This window comes from Panulirus ornatus, chromosome 68 (genome assembly GCF_036320965.1).
Source record: "Panulirus ornatus isolate Po-2019 chromosome 68, ASM3632096v1, whole genome shotgun sequence".
Classification (NCBI taxonomy): Eukaryota; Metazoa; Arthropoda; class Malacostraca; order Decapoda; family Palinuridae; genus Panulirus; species Panulirus ornatus.
The window spans coordinates 9,069,539-9,088,154 of NC_092291.1; the positions used below are offsets into that span (position 1 = coordinate 9,069,539).

At 41.3% G+C, this 18,616-nt stretch overlaps 2 protein-coding genes across 2 annotated transcripts in view; one reads left to right on the top strand and one right to left on the bottom strand.

Moving 5' to 3' along the window:
• Positions 1 to 1,470: 1,470 nt before the first annotated feature.
• Positions 1,471 to 16,931, bottom strand: LOC139747288 (superoxide dismutase [Cu-Zn]-like). The gene is made up of 5 exons (XM_071659402.1): positions 16,793 to 16,931; positions 7,632 to 7,801; positions 7,239 to 7,356; positions 4,982 to 5,184; positions 1,471 to 4,079 (listed from the first exon to the last, which is right to left on the bottom strand). Exons 2-5 carry the CDS (start codon positions 7,755 to 7,757, stop codon positions 3,900 to 3,902), a joined length of 627 nt encoding a protein of 208 aa, XP_071515503.1. The 5' UTR covers positions 7,758 to 7,801; positions 16,793 to 16,931; the 3' UTR covers positions 1,471 to 3,899.
• mRpL48 (mitochondrial ribosomal protein L48) overlaps positions 16,863 to 18,616 on the top strand; it is a 49,832-nt gene continuing 48,078 nt past the window's right edge. The window contains exon 1 of the mRNA XM_071659403.1: positions 16,863 to 16,999. Within this exon, the coding sequence (XP_071515504.1) occupies positions 16,922 to 16,999 (78 nt within the window). The 5' untranslated portion in view covers positions 16,863 to 16,921. The remainder of the gene's footprint in view (positions 17,000 to 18,616) is intronic.

Consider the following 18,616-nt stretch of genomic DNA (forward strand, 5'->3'; position numbering starts at 1 on the left):
TGAGAAAAGAAGGGATGAAGCCATACGATAGGAGGTGGTTGCACTGCATCGACCGATAGCCCGCATAGCAACAAGTGCGCTGGGATGGGTTGCCAACTCGTCCATAACTTCGCCCGCTCGTTAAACTGAGGTTTGATGTCATAACATATGACCTGATTCAGCATTGAACTACTTCCTGACCCCTAGTACAACAGTTGTCATGAATGATGTGCTCGTTTATGTATATATGACCATTCACATGGCTAGAGCACTTCTCATGATCGAGAGGTTGCAGCAGTTTCCTTGGTACTCGATCGTACTGTGTAACTTGCTGATGATCCTTGTTCATTGTACAACAGTCCGCGTGACCCGTCCTCACAGCAAGTCTTTGACCCTACCTGACTGTAGTAGTACTCATGAGACCGAGCTCTGACTCGTAATAGATGTCCTGTCGACCCCGCTGCAACACACTTCATGACCTTTGTCTGCAGTAGAGCACTTTTTTTGCGACCGTCGACCTCACGGCATTAGTTCGTGTAACCCCTTCACATCGTGTCACAATCCCTAACATTTGTATGGCATTCTTTTGACCCCTTGACCTCATTACAACTTTTTCTGGCCCATAAATGCATCACAGTAGTTCCCACAACCCCTGACCACATCTTAGTAGTTCTCACAACTGACCACATCACATTACTCACAACTGACCGCACCACAGTAGTTCTCTCAACTCTCTTTCGATAGCACAAGTGGTAGTTCCCTACAACCTTGTATAATTGGTACCACAAGTCACACAACTCTTGACCACACCACTGTAGTTTTCATCTGACATTACAGTAATTTCCCCATCACTGTAGTTCCTGCAAACCCTAACCACATTACAGTAGTTCCCACAACCCTTACATATATTACAGTAGTTCCCGTAACCCCTGACTATTTCACAAATCCCAGCATAACTGTAGTTATTACAACCCCTGGCCTCAGTAGTTCCCACAACCTGTAACATCATGTAATTCCCACAACTCCTGACCATATCACGGAAGTTCCCACTACCAGCAAAAAAAAAAAAAAAGAATGGTTTCCACAACCACTGAAAAGAGCAATTCTCAACAATCCTTGAGAGAGAACTAAAGTATTTTCCACTTCTTGACGTATGCAGCATTACAGTGATTCTATTTTCTCCACATCATTCCAAAGGGTACCGTATTAGGTTAGCATTTAAGAAGCCAGACCCCATACCAGAATTTCCCATATGCCTTGGCTACCCGATAACCATTATCCTAACCCATCACCACGTAACATGTTTCCCGGGTTGTTCATACATCACAACAGGCTTCGCACAGTTACGCCCGTTTGAGTCCTCAAGCAGGTAGGGGATTTTCTACAACTCCCTTAATACTTTTCCTAGCGATGGTTATGATTGTAATGTACGGGAATCTCTAATAACATTACACTGTGCAGAAACAGCATTTGAAGGAAAACAGAATCATATTAATTATGAGACCTTTATTAAATTCCAAAATATCGTAAGTGTGGTTATGTAGCATAAAAATGCGAGAATAAATAATTTACATCACTAAATTTGGGTCAGCGAGTTGTCAATAACTAACATTCTTCTCAACGCTCAGACATGTGTACACAAAAATACGCACACACACACACACATACACTATATATATATATATATATATATATATATATATATATATATATATATATAAGCCACGTTCTCGACTGGGTTTCAGACACCGTCCAAATCCTTAACACTATAAACATCGACTCGGTACAAGACCCCGCATGCCCAAAAAGGAATTGCCCTTCTAAAGATAATGAACACTTACTCCTAAACTGCCTTACAGTCACCTTAATAAAGCAAAAATAAAACTGCTTAACTTCTTGGCCAGTGAACGTGGCTGACTTCCTGCGACCTGCAGGAGGTGACTCACATCCACTGGGCATACCCACAAGAAAAAAAAAAAAAATGGTGATGTGTGTCTCATGGTAGGGGTGACTGTAGGTTAGTTAAGGAGCGAGTGTTCACAGCGGAAGTTGCCCTTATGTGTATGTTCAGTCTTGTGTATAATACGCTGAATCGATGTTTGTGATAGGATACAGACGGTGGCGAGAGAGCACGTATCTAAAGGGTGTAGCTTCGGGTGGGTGTCACACGTACGATGGATGTGTGTTCTCTCTAAGGGGTGTTTGTTGTGAAAGACGGGAAGGGTGATGTCTGTACAGGTGGCTTAATATTTTTATGATGGCTTGAGTGAGGGTAAGCAGTGGCATAGGTGGGAGCGGGCGGTTTGGTGGTTGTAAAAAAGAAATGGTACAGAACATGAGTACTGTATTGGAAGTATATATTTGTGTGCAAGTGGTGAATGTTTGCGGTCTCTGTGTAATATACATAACACTATACATCATGGACAAAATTTACTTTAGTTAATATACAGTTCATATTCTATTACTATAGTTTACGGGATAAAACATTTCCAACAAGTCATATATATATATATATATATATATATATTATATGAATTATATATTATATATCTGCATCAGTCATACCCTTGTCCATACATGTGTAAAAATGAAAAAAAAAAAACCTATTTTTTAATACAGGTGTAGGTACACGGTTATATATTCCTGACTTCGTTTTAACCAATAAGGGGAAGAGATCTGCCAACAATCCCAGCGGCAAAGTATATTAAATGCAACCATCATCTCCCAAAGGGAAGAGCACTGGCCGGCGACATTAATTTTACTAACTTGTATCATGACAAATGTTTTCCTCTCTGTTGTTTATACTGACTGGGGTTAAGTACAAGATTACCTATCTGCGTTTTTGCAAAATTTTATAATTGTGCACACAGTATATCCTACCGAGCCATCATCATCTTATGCTGAAGTAAAATTGACGTCTTTATAAGTGCCGGTAAGATTCACAACCAAATGTTGATATTGTACCACATATCCACACCACTGGAATGTCGAGTCCTTTGCACTGTTCCATATGGATATTTTTAATTCAATATTACAGAGAATAAATGAGTCGTACACTAATCAAATTACAATTTAAGAAGAAATCAAAGGAAGCGAAAGTTACCAATGTATCGATACAGCCCATTGGAAAAGTTCTACTACTTCCTGAATAACATGATTTTTACATATACTTCCTCAAATATCTAGAGATAAGTTAATATCACACGCTTAACCTGTATGGTCATCGTACACTGGACAGAAAATGAGGAATTCTCTAAATATGGGAGGGAGATCGAAATCTATGCTATCATTACAGTTGTTTTTGATAGTGTTACCATATAGTAGAATTTACAGTTTACTGTTATCAGTTGCAGGAGGAGGGAAAGTATCGTGTGGGGCTTTGCATTCTGCCGTGTTCTGCGCCGTTTATATATATATATATATATATATATATATATATATATATATATATATATATATATATATATATATTCTGGTCATAGGAAAGCAAGATTTCATCTTGTGATATGAATCCGATTCTGCGAATTGTTATTGTTATTCTGGTTATACAAGTGAACTGCTCTCAGTGCAGAACCGCCTACTCAGAGCTCAAGCAGAAGGACTGTTCTCAGATATAGTCGTGCCGTGGTGACGAGAACACATAAGTTGGGATTTATTCCTTTGCTCGTGAGAGGCAATCTGCTATTCAGTCTTCTCCCTCGCATTGTTTCATCAAAGAGATATCTTGCTTTAAGCTTTTCTAATATTGGTTCCAATAAGTGGTAGTTCATATCAAATAACTTTGAATGATGGCGAACACTCGTACATCTCTGTTTTGGGCATTCAATGACCAGGCCCACTCGCATGTTATTATAAAGGTCTTCTAGTGCGGGATACTAGTTAAGAGCTGTCTGCCACGAGTGTGGACTTGCAGGTGTTGTCTACATGACAGGTGCTGGGACGAAGTGGATGTTGCAGCAAGCAAGCCTACCACCCGCAGCACCGGTCTTGAGGGATTCCGCCGTTCCGCCAAGCCCAAGGTCGTCCTCCCCCGCGTGCACCACAATGGACCGGCCCACGATGGACTGCCTCCCCCACAGGCTGATGACGTTGTCCTTGATCTGAGGAGTCATTTAACCATTACAAACATGGCTAGTCATACCACGATGGTGCCTTATTTACATAAAAAGTTAGATACTTTGACAATTATTTGTTAGTATAATTTACGATATAATATGTGGGTATTATTCTGAAAAGCGTGATCGGAATTTTATTCCATAAATGTTTAAATCTAGTTTATGTTTAGTTTAGTTATATTGAGGTACATTCGTCCTTGGTACGGAATGGTTTCTTTAAAAAAAAGTTTGGAACAACTGTAACTTCCTAATAATATTATCATTAGCTTAACTAACCCTGTCACACACCCTTATTCTAAGCTTGATTAAACCTGTTGCAGCCACACTAATTGTAACTTACCCTGCCATCACATACTAAGCTTTACTAAACTTACTATACTCACACTAATCCTAACTAACCTTGTAACACCCATACAATGCTTAACTAATCCTGCGATACCCACACTAAGCTTAACTGACCCTGCAATGCCCACATTAACCTTAACCAACCCTGCGATGCCCACACTAAGCTTAACTAACTTTGCGATGCCCTCATTCAGCTTAACCCTGCCACGCCCACGTAAGGCTTAACTGAGATACCGACATCAAGCTTAAATAATCCTACTACAGCCAAAGCAAGCTTAACTAACCCTTCCACGCCCACTCTAAGCTTACCCAACCCGCATCCTGACCTTATCAATCCCTTCTTGACCTTTAACCATTCCCTACTCACATTCTCTCTCTCTCTCTCTCTCTCTCTCTCTCTCTCTCTCTCTCTCTCTCTCTCTCTCTCTCTCTCTCTCAACTTCGCTAACTCACTCGATCTGACAAAACCCAAAGTATTATTACTCCGAGAACAACGAGAGAAGTTCTCCTCCCTCGTCGGAGGCTTAACAAATTATACTCACGTCGACAAGCGAGGTGCCGGAGCCGGAGCCGTCATCAACACTGTCGATGTTGCCCAGGTCGCCAACATGGCGCTCGGTGCTGTTGGGAGCCGAGTGGTTGAATCCTTCAGGGTTGTAGTGGCCACCGGCGTCTTTGCATCCCTGGCTGGCTCCAGCCACACCCCACTGGTGCACGTGGAAGCCGTGCGGACCCACAGTCAAGCCTGGAATATCGGACACACCATGAACAAAACCCGTGATGGCTGAGCTGATGCAATCAGAGCCGACAGTCTCCCAAGGAACAATGGGAGGAACAACATGTTTGGGTTGACCCATCTAAGCCTGTACTGCCGTGCAAACAAAATGATGCATACAGAGTGCCAGAGACTAGAATAGCACAGACAAACTGCAAGCAAACCTGTACATTACCTTCAGTCAAGTCAGCTGCACCTCTAAGTGGGAACCTGCGCCAAGTCTGGTGATTTCGGGGACGGCAGAGAAAGCATGCATTCCGGTCACGCTACCAGCGTCAAGGTAATCTTCGAGAAAGTGCTTCCGCTACAGTAGCCACATCATGTTTTCGTCCATTATCGGATGTGAGTTACCATACATACACATCAGGACCCCGTTTGATTTCGACTTTAAAATCGCAAGGTTGAATTTCTGGCTTTCACAGTGTAGTTGACACGATAAGGTGTGTTATTCTCCTGTGAAAAATATTACATAGCTAACTCTGCAAACCTAATCCCAGACTGTGTTCGTCCGCAATAGTATTTTCTGTGTACTGAAGCTCTTGGGTCTGAAGATCTTCAATAGCCATTGTATCTTTAGGAAGTCATCTAGACGGCAGCTGCGTCTTTGAAATACTTGGACCAATTACCAGTGAAGATGTTATGGTCGTAATCTTCGTTCCACTCTTCTGCACGACAATATGAACCTTAAGCACAACGATAAGACCCTAATGGCTTGACCTATGACCTTACCCGTATGGATCAGGTCAAAAGGCCCCAGGCCATCGTATCCCACTGTCGTGGGGCATCAAGACTCGAGGGTAAAGATGAAGCGGGAAAACATGTTTTCGTGACGAGTGTGACCCTCAGGTTTCTATTTACAGCAATGACTCTCCGGGGAATCGAGAACCTTCCTTTTTACCCTCCCCCTCCCAAACCACCCACCCCATCCCCCGGTCCAGGAGGCAGACCGGCCAGGTAGACTTAACGGGAAAACCCAGGATCTTCCACGGGCCTCCGTCCTTAACGTTCACCGCCATGCTCAAGGATATGACGTACGTCTAACCCGTCACACTTATAAGACGCGCAGTAACGTATAGTGTACACCCCAATAGCCATATATATACCACAGAAGATAGATTTCACGGGTAGCTTAATGTTCAGGAAAACGTCGAATTTTCCATAACAGTAAGCTAAATTTATCGGACCAGAAACAGTAACTAATTCCTCGCTTACGAAAGCAAAAGGCAAACTTTTCTCTAGAAACAACTAGGCAAGGATGGTTAGCTGCATTTCAAGTTTTCAACGCTACAGTATATGCATCTCTCTCCGTTTATGCTGCAGTGCTTCCATAAAAAGCAATATGTCCACTGTAGTGCATCCATATATGGTATTTTGTCATTGGTGCATTCAAGCACCATTTTCTAACACTTTAAATTCGTCCTTTTACATATTTTGCCCGCCTCGGTATATACAAAGTATTCTCACCCACCCCCCCTTTTTTTAGTACACACAAAACATTTGATTTATGTTCATCAGTACGTGTTCCGTGAAGCTTTCTTAATTCTGCGATTCGTTTTTCTAATGTCCTCAGGTATTAAAGTTGAAAATACATCTCAAACATATACAGACTAAAAGCAGAAACTGACAATAAAGTACACACGGTATATAGGTATATATGTACACACACACACACACACACACACATATATATATGTGTGTGTGTGTGTGTGTGACAAAATTACTCTTTAGAGGGATTTACTGAATTTTTTACAAGAAAATCTTGTAATGTATCCTTAACAGCTACTTTGCTGAGATCATAAGACAGGCATTTGATTCCGAGCAATAACATGATTATGAAAATACATAACAATGATACTGTAAAGAGCTAAGATGAACCTGTTGAAGAAAGATTCTGAACTCTTAACATGTCTTGTGCATGTTTGTTATACCCAAGTACAGAGCTCTTCCAAAATTAATTCAGTAAAACTTAACGAGTCAAAGTAGGAGGACATTGGATCCTGTGCTGGAGTATAAATTCCACTCACCGCTGATGTTGCCTGTGATCTGTACGAAGGCGTTGGGCTGGAACTGTTGGAATTTGAGCGTCCCCACCACACCAGCACCACTGGCCGTGGCTGTTAGCACACACTCCGCATACCGGCTCTGTGGAAGACATTGAGTATGAACACAGGAACCACACACACAGGAACAACAGGCAGGCACAGAAATGACTTCAAACATGTTTTGTGTGGCTTTTCCACTTCCTTCAAAATAGCATATTTTATATTCTTACCTTTTTCATATTTCACTTAAGACCTGGCATTGATTAGGATTTAGGTCTGAGACAGGAACCTCAACGGAAGGAAGAAAATGTATATTGTGCAAGATATTCATCAGCCATTGGTGTGAATGAAGAGGAGTAAGGATGAGTTGATTACCTCTACGTCGCCGGTGAGCGCTTCCACGACCTGTGGGTGGGTGTACCAGACGGCGATGCCCGCGATCAAGGCGCCCACGCCCATGAAGACCACGGCGGCCGCTACATAAGCCACACACTTGCCCATCTCTGCTGCTACGACTTCGTCAGAAGAAACTTCTTGATTGGTGCCTGCGCAAAGGAGGGGCGAATATTTGAGAACGTGACAAGTGTGGCGCCTGGGTTTAGAGAGAGAGAGAGAGAGAGAGAGAGAGAGAGAGAGAGAGAGAGAGAGAAGCCGTCTGCTGGCCGATCTTAATTAAAGTGGAAAGTCCACATCAGTTTTTCCCGTCTCCTGTCCAGGATCAGTCCCTAGCGAGTCAGTGAGAACGTTTTACTTTTTTCGTTGAAACAGTCACTACCAAGTTTGATTAAAGAATAAACGTCAAATCATATTTAAGCATGACCTACTTTGATGAAAGTCATTTCAAGCACCGTAGCTACTACGTCTTTCATAGTGTTCAGAGTCCCGCACTTACTTAAGTAAGCCTTCTATAATGAGGCAATTCAAATAGTCATACCTCGGTAAGTCAAGGGCAAACCACTCATATCCTGGTGAGTTACAACGCTGTGTGAACCTGGTATACCATATTAAGTCACCAACGCAGCTTAACCCTGATGAATCACAGAGTCTTTCTGTGTCATTTCAAAGTTACAACCGTTTTCACCCAGCCCATTATGGCATAATTTCCAGGACGTTCACGCCTTAGAAGGAAGAAGTGATTACCAGTTATTACAAGACAAGATTTCCACATTCGCCACTTCCCACTGACGTCAAGAACTGATGACTTCACAGACAAGTTCATGGAATTCACAAGGGCGTGTGTGGGGAATATACCAATGAGACAGGGAAGGGAAGTTCACCAATGACAAAACGCCTTCTATGCTGCAAAACTGTGTTGGTGGTATGTACGACGATGTCTCTCGTTCCATACTTGGAGTTGGAAAGATCCACGTTGAGGAAGGGAATACTGCGTTGCAGAACTAATACTGCACCCAAAATAATCTCACGTTTTACAGCGGACAATGGACACGGCATGTTACTCTAAATTTCAAACTTACAACCCATTAAGGAATTCTCCCCTCCCCCCGGAAAGATGACATACTAAAAGCTGTTGTGACGGTAGCCTATCAAACTTCCATTTTTACTGGTCATGAAGTTTCAGACAAAAAAAAAAAGTTTTTTGACTTCATGGTAATCGTACCTACACTTTCCGCAGTTACAAATTCAAAAAAAAAAAAAAAAAAACCTGCTCTTTCCTAGGCTCAGTTACGACTTGCATGAAAGAGTTAAAGTATTTTGCCAGGACATATGAAGCTTGTGGTCTATCACCTGAAATATCACTGTATTGTAGCATTGAAATAACAGAGAAAAAACGTAAAGAATGAGATCTTGAAAACTGTCCTCCAGATGTGAGGTTAATCTCACGCTGTCGTGGATATATGGCTTACCATATATCCACGACATATAGTGAGCGTTACTATGTTGCATCCGGTCGCCCTACATACATATCTCCTCACTCCTCGACCTCGTCACTTGTGTGTCGTCGTGGACAAGTTGGCATTGTAATTCTTTTCAATATGTGACTGACCTAAAGTAGCCGATTATTTCCATGCCACGTGAAGAATGTACATGTAACTGTATACTCAAATTTATACTGAAACAAATGTCTCGCGAGTAAACGTTATCGAAGGGAATATAATTTCACTGACTTGGTAATATTCTTGTGTATTTACAACTGAGGTTTAGGGTTTCTATAATAGATTCCACATTTCTAAAAGTAATCACACCACGGCGGATCGAATTTGACATTGTTCAACCAAGCTAACGAAGTTGACGGTTTCGAGAAATCTTATGTGATATTTCAACTTTCAGTATAATGACAGATATCAAAGGGGACAGGAGGAGAATTGGGGACGGTGTCTTGTCCATAAAATATGTACGGTGTACCCTACGAGGGTGTATGCTGTTGCTACTTAGTATATATGTTCATGTTGTGTAGTAATCCCGCAGACATTTTATCACGGCTTATGTAAATGCCTTATGGCCAACAACGACGAAATTACAGACTGAATTAGACCAATGCACAAAGTCCTGATCTTTCTCATCCTACACACTACAGTATCTTTTGAACTATAGGTTAGGTACAGCCTTCACTTGTCAAATATACCTAACGTTCGAGTTTCTGTATCGTCCTCTATGTCCCATGTAGGGTTCGATGCGAGAGTTATTGACCTTTACCGGTTAATAACCATTAAATCCAAAATAAAAACGCATTCTTTAGGCATCCAATTACCAGGCAAGGTATCACTTTCGTACCCTTTTCGCTGGGTCGCTGAAACGGGTGATCGATCGTTCTCAACACACAAGGAATTCCGTTGGCCAGGTTTATCATTGTTTCCACGCCGTGAACACAACCAGAGCGTGTCGTCAGCATTGTGAACGCTCACTGCTTTCATGAGTCATCGGCTATTGTGACGATCTTCGCATTTTAATTGCTGCAAACAGTTGAGTTCTCCCTTCGTGTATACTGACACAGCATGAACTGTACACTGATTTACGAAAAACAATGACAGGTTGTCAAACAATGTTCATTGAAGTAGACCATGGGACTGACCATACCATATATTTCTATGTCCACTTTTTAGACAATTTCTACTCGCTTATCTGATCATGTTTCGGATTTAACACACACACACACACACATATATATATATATATATATATATATATATATATATATATATATATATATATATATATATATATATATATATGTATATATATATATATATATATATATATATATATATATATATATATATATATATTGCTGATCTCATCCCACAGTACTGTAATCAGAATTAAGCCACACCTACTACAACTCCTGACAGACGGACGGTTCAGTAACTACAAAGAAAAGGACTGGAACGATGGAATATTTGGGTAATTTATATTTCCAATTAATTTCTTGCGTGTCTTGCCGGAGTTGTGTTGGCTGCAGCACCAACCAGTCTTATCCGCACAATCTGTCGACAACCCAGGATTGGGAGATAAGACGAACCTTGTCTTACGTGTCACAAAGTTATTACACCCCTGAGGTTACAACTGCGCGATTTATAGTCGCTGTTATTAGCGCCCGTACCAATCTGAAATGATGGCTCACCTTGATTTATCACTCCTTCAGGTAAGTTACCGAGACGTGCAGCACCAACTGCAGTATACTTTGGCGTGGCAAAGCCATCCATGCTGATTTGCCGTTTCGTAAATGATGTATTTATTATCATTATAATTATTATTATTATTATTATTATTATTATTATTATTATTATAAAACAAGTATACAACTCAACTTTAAAGATGGATTCAGTGCAGAAATGAAAAGGCCCTCGTATACACACACAACTCTTCCTTTCGTTGACGAATGTAAAGCTTTGTCGAAGGTGACTTATAACAGGCTTATTAAACGAATTCTTAGCCAAGATGTATGCCTTATCGTGACACAGCCAACGGTCTCGCAACAACCGCAGGAAATTACGGTGGCGATAGAAAAATTTCCCGTGTCAACATAATCTTGTCACAAGGGACTCCCCCCCTCACTCGCTAACTTGCGAGCACTATACCAGACTCACGTGTATGTCTACCTTTTTTCTCCACCTCTCTAACTGTTCCTGTTTTCAGATTGCTTTATTACTATCTTAAGGTATTACATCGCCCTTATTCTATATTTGTATTTAGAATAGACCTCCAAAGGAGTACGCGATTCGGAACCTGCCTATGAGAAATGCAACCAACTTTCCTGAGCAAGATTTCGTTTTAGTTCCATAGTTCTTGTAATTCAAATCAAAACCTAACATAGTCCAGATTCTTTCTCCCTCATTTGTTCCTTCTCATACCTGCAAAGTGCTATGTCATGAACAAACATCCTCCACCTTTATTTATCTTGGTTTTCCCCACTCTTCTCTGTTCTCTGGCGTTTTTAGATACCTCCTCTTGCAAATGTCTCGTTACCTCTTCTTTCACAGTTTCTAAGCCATTTCACAATCAAATATTTTTTTTCCAGGATAAACAAAAAGATGTTACTAAAGATCGACTGTTACTTTTGTCTTAAAGTGACTTCTGCGATCAGGCTGTCATTCATAAATTATCTAAAGATAAAACTAGCTGCCATATATATACCTGCCTTCAGTCGAGTGTATGTGATAGGCTTCTTGAGGTAAAAGATTTGGTTTCATATGTAACAAGCTATTGGGATACGTGATGGCTGGTAGATGAGGTGATGGAGTTGTAAGTTGATGGATGTCAAGTGAGACGGATGACAGAGATGGCTGGTGGATGCGATTACCAATAGAGGCGTTAGAAGCAAAACGATAGTGGCAATGGAGGCATGGGTGATGGGGTGGCGAGTGGTGGTCATGGCCGGCGGGTGGATAGCAGGAATGAAGGTGAGCAGCAGGAAGGGTGAGCGGGTTAGCAGACACAATCACACACCCCATCTATAGATCCAACTTGGTCATGGCCGCTATTATCATTATTATTATTTCATTATTATTGTTATTATTATTATTATTATTAATTATTATTATTATTATTATTATTATTATTATTATTATTGTTGTTGTTGTTGTTCCCTTCTAATTCAAACTGACATTATTCTAAGTCCTCACCGTCATTAATTTGGCTTGTTGACGACACTAGCCAATCCCAGGATCTAGACCCCTCGCCAATCCTTCACGTCAGCGACGGCGAGCTGGCGTGTCGTTCCGCGAATCCAAAAGGTCAGAGTTCGTCAAAGTTAAATCATCAACTCACTATGAAAGGAAATTGCTATGATATGCCAAAGCGTCTGCAATTCTTTCTCCTTGGACACTTCAGGACACACATGATGGAAGGCCAAATCATAAGCGATATGAAAATACAATTTTTCTAGTCTTATAATTGCACCGGCAGCGGCCTGACAGCCTTAACCCCGAATATTCTTGCAGCAAAGGTGGAGTGAAGGAAACTGGGGCAGTGTAGACCGCGGGTGTACAATGTGTACATAGTAAGGTGCGGGTGCATTGTACAAAACTAGGTATCCAAGGATATATGTGTTTGTGTGTGTGTGTGTGTGTGTGAGAGAGAGAGAGAGAGAGAGAGAGAGAGAGAGAGAGAGAGAGAGAGAGAGAGAGAGAGAGTTGCTCCCGGGAGCGGGTTCCCGATCACATGTAGTTCATAAGGCGTGTTTATAAACAGCGTTACATAATTTATCTGTTTGCGTCAAAATGTCTCTCCACTTGTCCGTTACCATTGATTTCGCTTTTAAAACCGGTCTAGAAAAACAAGCCATGCTTTGCAGTGAGGTAGTCAGCAGGAGAGAGCGAGAGGGGGGATGTCAAGCAGGATGTGAGGCTCAGGGTGTGGCCGAGGTACAGCGTATGGCACAGTATGGGAGTGTGGTGAACTGTGTCAGCCAGTATATGATGAGGCTGAGCGTCAGGTACGGTATGAGGCTGGGTTTATAAGGGCATCGTGAAAAGACAGTAAACGTGGGTTCATGAGCATCGTGTAAGGTTAAGTTATAAGCCTAGGTAAGATGTGGTGTGGGTACGGTTGTAGGAACACTGTATAAGGACATGGAGTAAGACCTAGGTAAGGGAACGTGGTGTAATGTTAGATGTCGGAAATCGTATGAAGCACAGTGCGAGGCTAGTGTTAGACAACATGAAGTTGGGCCAGTATGTTGCACACCGCCAGGAATGAAGTAGGGCATGGAGAATCAAGGGGAGAGACTAGATCAAAGTACGGTGTAAGGCATGACGCATGTGTGTTAGGATAAAGGGCAGGGGTGTCAATCACTGTGTGAGAGGCAGGTGGATTCGGGAGGCATGCTGGCCTTGATGTATCGGCTACCTACTAGTAGCTCACTGCTCCTTTTCCAATAAACGTGAGTGCTTGCTGCAATCAAGTGACCTTGAACCACATGATTGTTGACTTGCCGTAATTTCGGCCATTGCGAGGACGTCTTCGGTATGTCACTCCCTCGTATCTTGAACATTTCAAGATGAAAATAGTGTCATAAAAAATTAATGGTGACTTTTACTGTCACCACCTTCTACATCGATAGCAGTCAAAAGTTCCTCCACACACTGCTGAAGTCTTGTATCACCAAAGCAGTACATTCAGTCAGACTGTGAGGCGATTTCTTTTTCAGACGTGCAGTTGAAATTCAGAGCCTAACCTCACGTGCTGATGCTTAAATATATCAGTTTCTCTTAGGGCAGCCTTGCTTTAAGCTAGGCTAGGCTGCCTGCCCCAGCAGTGAAAGGCGGACGGACGAACCTGGTAGTGAAGCAACAATGCATGTGCACTTACTGCTGCTCATGCACAGGAGCTACACGTTTGTTTATGCATACATGCATGTGGGATACTGCAAGCGTTTGTGTGTGCGCACATAAGCACTGCACGCCTACTTGAGCTGATGAATTATTCTGTTAACATGTACTCTTTGACATTGAGTATGATGCATGCTGGTATGCAAGTATATGCATACAAATGATTGTATCCATATACAATGTGTGCATGTGCTGCTCCCGCGCGAGCCTATGCTGTAGTGTGCGGAGTGGCACCACACCATATGAAGTGACCCTTAATCCACTGGCCCTGGCTAAAGATTTGTTCCTTGGTCCTACCTACTGCCCCTTAAATCCTTCATTGATTTGTGCCGGTAACCCCGGGAAATTTATTGTGCAACCCATGCTCATCCTGTGAGCGGTAGCGCAAAAGGATTACCTACAGGGGTCACAAAGGGTCTTAGATCCCAGTGGGTTGATACCATCACTTTCCTCACAGTGCGTCTCATGACAAATGCCTCAACGTCACCCCCGACACTCATGTTACATACTCGTTAACTTTATAGTCAAAAGACCGCGCAGCTGTGTCTTATATCGCAACTTGTCACATAACATGAGATACGCACGTATATATATATATATATATATATATATATATATATATATATATATATATATATATATATATATATATTCACACAAGAGGGAAGGCTTGGACTCTTATCCAGCTCCAGAATGTCGTACCTTACATACGCTTAGAAAGAAGAGATACGATGCTTATACTTTGTTATCTCTAACAACCAACATATCTTAAACATGAGGTGTAGTGAGGTACCGATGCAACATTGAGATGCTCTTAAGCTACGTTTTCAGACTTCATACCAGTGTTGCGATAAAATGTTGTATTAACTCATCTGCTCCAATCATGACGGGGAATTACCCGTGTAAACCCCCAACCACCACCACCAACAACAACAATTATAACAACAATAACAACCTAAAGCAACCCGAGCCATACTCCCGCGCCCCGTCAGTGCTCCATATAGATCTCGTAATTTCGAAATTACAAGGATATAGGCCACCTTATACAGCGTGCGCTAATTTTGTCTGAGCCCTTTATAATCATGCGCCTTGAGCTGCTTCCAGACGTATCTTTAATCTGGTCTTATTCTTAAGTGTAACAGATATCTAACCAGAAGGCTATGTCTTCTTACATAAGCTCGTCAGATAAAGTCTAAAAGCTGTGGTTGTTTAACATTTTAATATAACTAAGGTAACAGATATGAGGTGTTAAAAAAAACGAGGCCAAAAAGATTTTTCAGTTAAAGGATGAGGTCGTCTAAGTAACCAGCATAGGTCAGCTTTAACCTTGTCAGGTTTAAGGATCTGCCCAAAGGCCCACACAGCTGCTGGGCCTTCCCAGACCCCATATACACGTCACACAGTAAACCGTCAAATCCTGTTTACATGTCACAGTCCCCTACATCCCCACCATACACACACACACACACACACACACACACACGGGCCTCTATGGTGTACTGGTTTAGGCCCGCATGATTCGAATCCTGGGCACGACTTTCGGTCGACCGCCAACCCACCTGTTTATTCTCTCGGGAAAGGTCTGTATGTGTACATGTGTGCGTTTACACACATACAAGTAAAAACATGGTACACATATACAGGGTTACGAAATGGGGGCAACGCGACTGTAGAATTCTCTCCTCTTACACACACACACACACACACATCTCACCTGCTGACACACTCCCAGTAAGTGGGTAGAGAAAGTCTTGTGAGTTTTCCTAGTGTCGCCAGGTGACGCTATCTACTTTATTTATAATACCTAATGTTACGTTCTTCTTTCATAAAACACGCAGCTTACTCGCACCACGCATTCCGTCGTTGACGTTAAAGGTTTAAATGTGAACGAAATCACGCACAAACGAAATTCTAACCCTTGTATGTCGACTAGGGGCACAGTAGAACCAAAGTTAAGACTGTAGTACACCAGGAAAGACAAACAGACCTGTTTGTAGTTATAACATCAGAAATAATAGCAAATAAATGTCTGACGGACATTTAAACGCGTTACTCGAGTGGTAAATTCAAGAAGTATATATAAAAAAAATTGCTTTTCACAAGATTATTTCCAATTGAAATGCACATAGGCTTACTTTATGAAAATAGATAATAGAGGAGCTTACTCATAGAGAAGGAGAGTTACTTGAAATTTGTGTTCAACGTACCAAGTATTAGTCTCCCAAGAATTCAATGCTCACAACAGGTCGTAGCGTAGCCTAACAAACCTAATGTGTCCTGCTTAGTCTAATCTGAAGTGACCAAACGTAAGTTTATCTTGATGTACATGTTTATGAAGGAAAATCTCGATTGTGCTTTATGAAACCGTTAACACTATAGTTAAATATATATATATATATATATATATATATATATATATATATATATATATATATATATATATATATATATATATAATATATATATATATATATATATATATATATATATATATATATATATATATATATATATATATATATATATATATATATATTGCGGTTCAAAGTTGATATTAACAAAGAAGGTTACAGGGTGTACTTACTTATTTCCCGTCAGTTGATAAACACTCTACAGGTGTAGAAAGCTTGCGTACTTTTTAGGGAAAGTTAAGATGTCATACCATTACTATTAGTTTACGATGCTAGAAACTACTCGTTACTTTAAAGGAATACCAAATGTTAACATTATTAGCGATTCGTGTCTTACCTTATCCCAGGCTGGTCGGCAAGGAGTGGATGTAATTACAGCGGATGCTTCACAATACGAGAACGGCGAAGGCGAGACGGATCCTTTCACTACCTCAACAGAAGTCAGTGTCGACGCAACTGAGAGGCCATGGAGCCCCACCACCCGTTAACCTGTGGACGTACGCCCCACCCGCTGGCTGCCACACGTCGCAACACTCAACCCATGGTATTTTCTATTGTCTCTCATTGTGGGATATTGTTAATGCTTGCAGTGTCACCGAATGTTCTGGTTTTTGTCTCATGTTTCCTATGGCATTTGCTGTGACCGGCTGTAGAGAGAAAAAAAAATGATATTGCTGGAATATTCCCTTCGATAATAATTATCCCACGCGTAGACATTTGAAGTTCCAGCAGAGGTATCCTGTCTGATGTCATACCTACATTACTACTTTTCACTTCTTTTCCCACGTACATTTACCGTCGACCTGTTAGTGCAAAGGACTGACGTCCCGATTTCACTCTGTAAGAAATATTTTTCCTTGTCAGCAGAGGAGTCACATGCATAATCTTGCTTTCTTTAATTTTGGTATTATTACTCTATCTGACCTCTTCGTTATGAGCACTCTCGTGGGTTTCATTTCTGGTGTTTTTAGAATGCTTCAGTTTCTGATGGTTAATGTCTGTGGTTTGACCTCATGTATTAACGCTGGGGTTAGTACATGATTATTAGTTGTTTTTTTTCTTTAAGTTCGATCGAGATGTGCTTTTCTCTTAACATAAGTCACAACTTACAGAAGTTCCTCTTGTATGTTTCATTTCTTCCATTTGCTGTTCGAAGTGCCAGACATATTACTAATGTAACCTGTCAGTGCTGTTCTTGCATTATAATAATCTCATTTGGTAACAATACCATGACATTCTTCAGCTGTTCATGTGACTTTTGTGTATTGTTCCTCAGATGGATAGCGATTCTCTCACTGATGAGTTTCACACCTTAACGATATGAGAGAATTGGGCCAGACATGCATGTGGTTTGTATATACCACTCATGCTGTTGATGACATCAGACGTGGCCAGCTCTAGAAAATATTATCCTTTCCATGATGTGTAGCTCACTCGAAGAAAAATGATCGCACCGTGTAGCTTAACTTCGTATCTGATGCCATATATTATGTATTGCTTATTTGTTTATGTCAGACTTGTGCGCGAAAGAGGGAGACGTGGGGTTGCGCGTGCAACATTTTTTTTTTTCTTCCGCTTCATGAAAGTCCGGATGTCGCTGGGTTGGCCTCCGCTTGATATCATCATTCATATTTTTCTTTTGGTGTCTAAATGTGTGTGTAAATGAGAGACGCCCACTCACACTACCCTCGACGCAACTCAGCACAGACTCAGCCTTCTACTCACCACACTTGACGCAACACAGGCTTTAGACTCCCACTCATTACACTGACTCATGATACTGCGCTTGCTTGTCTGCTGCCACACCGGCAGTTTAATGGCTTTCCACATCTAGTGCGGAAAGTGTACTGTAGACTCCATTATTTTCTGTAATGGCAGAGTTTATATAGATCTGCTCGTTGTACAAGTTCGGCAGAACTATAAAGGCAATATAAACAGATTACATGAAAAATAGAATTTATTGCGTATAGATAATTCTCATAATGGCAGCAATATAAACAGATTACATGAAAAATAGAATTTATTACATACAGATAATTCTCATAATGGCATTCTCAAACTGACTGCATAATGAGGGGCACCGTCCATAATCTATACCTCTTTTAAGATCTTTTAACGTTGGCAAATGATTATACTTGTTGACCGTGCCATCAGAGAGAGA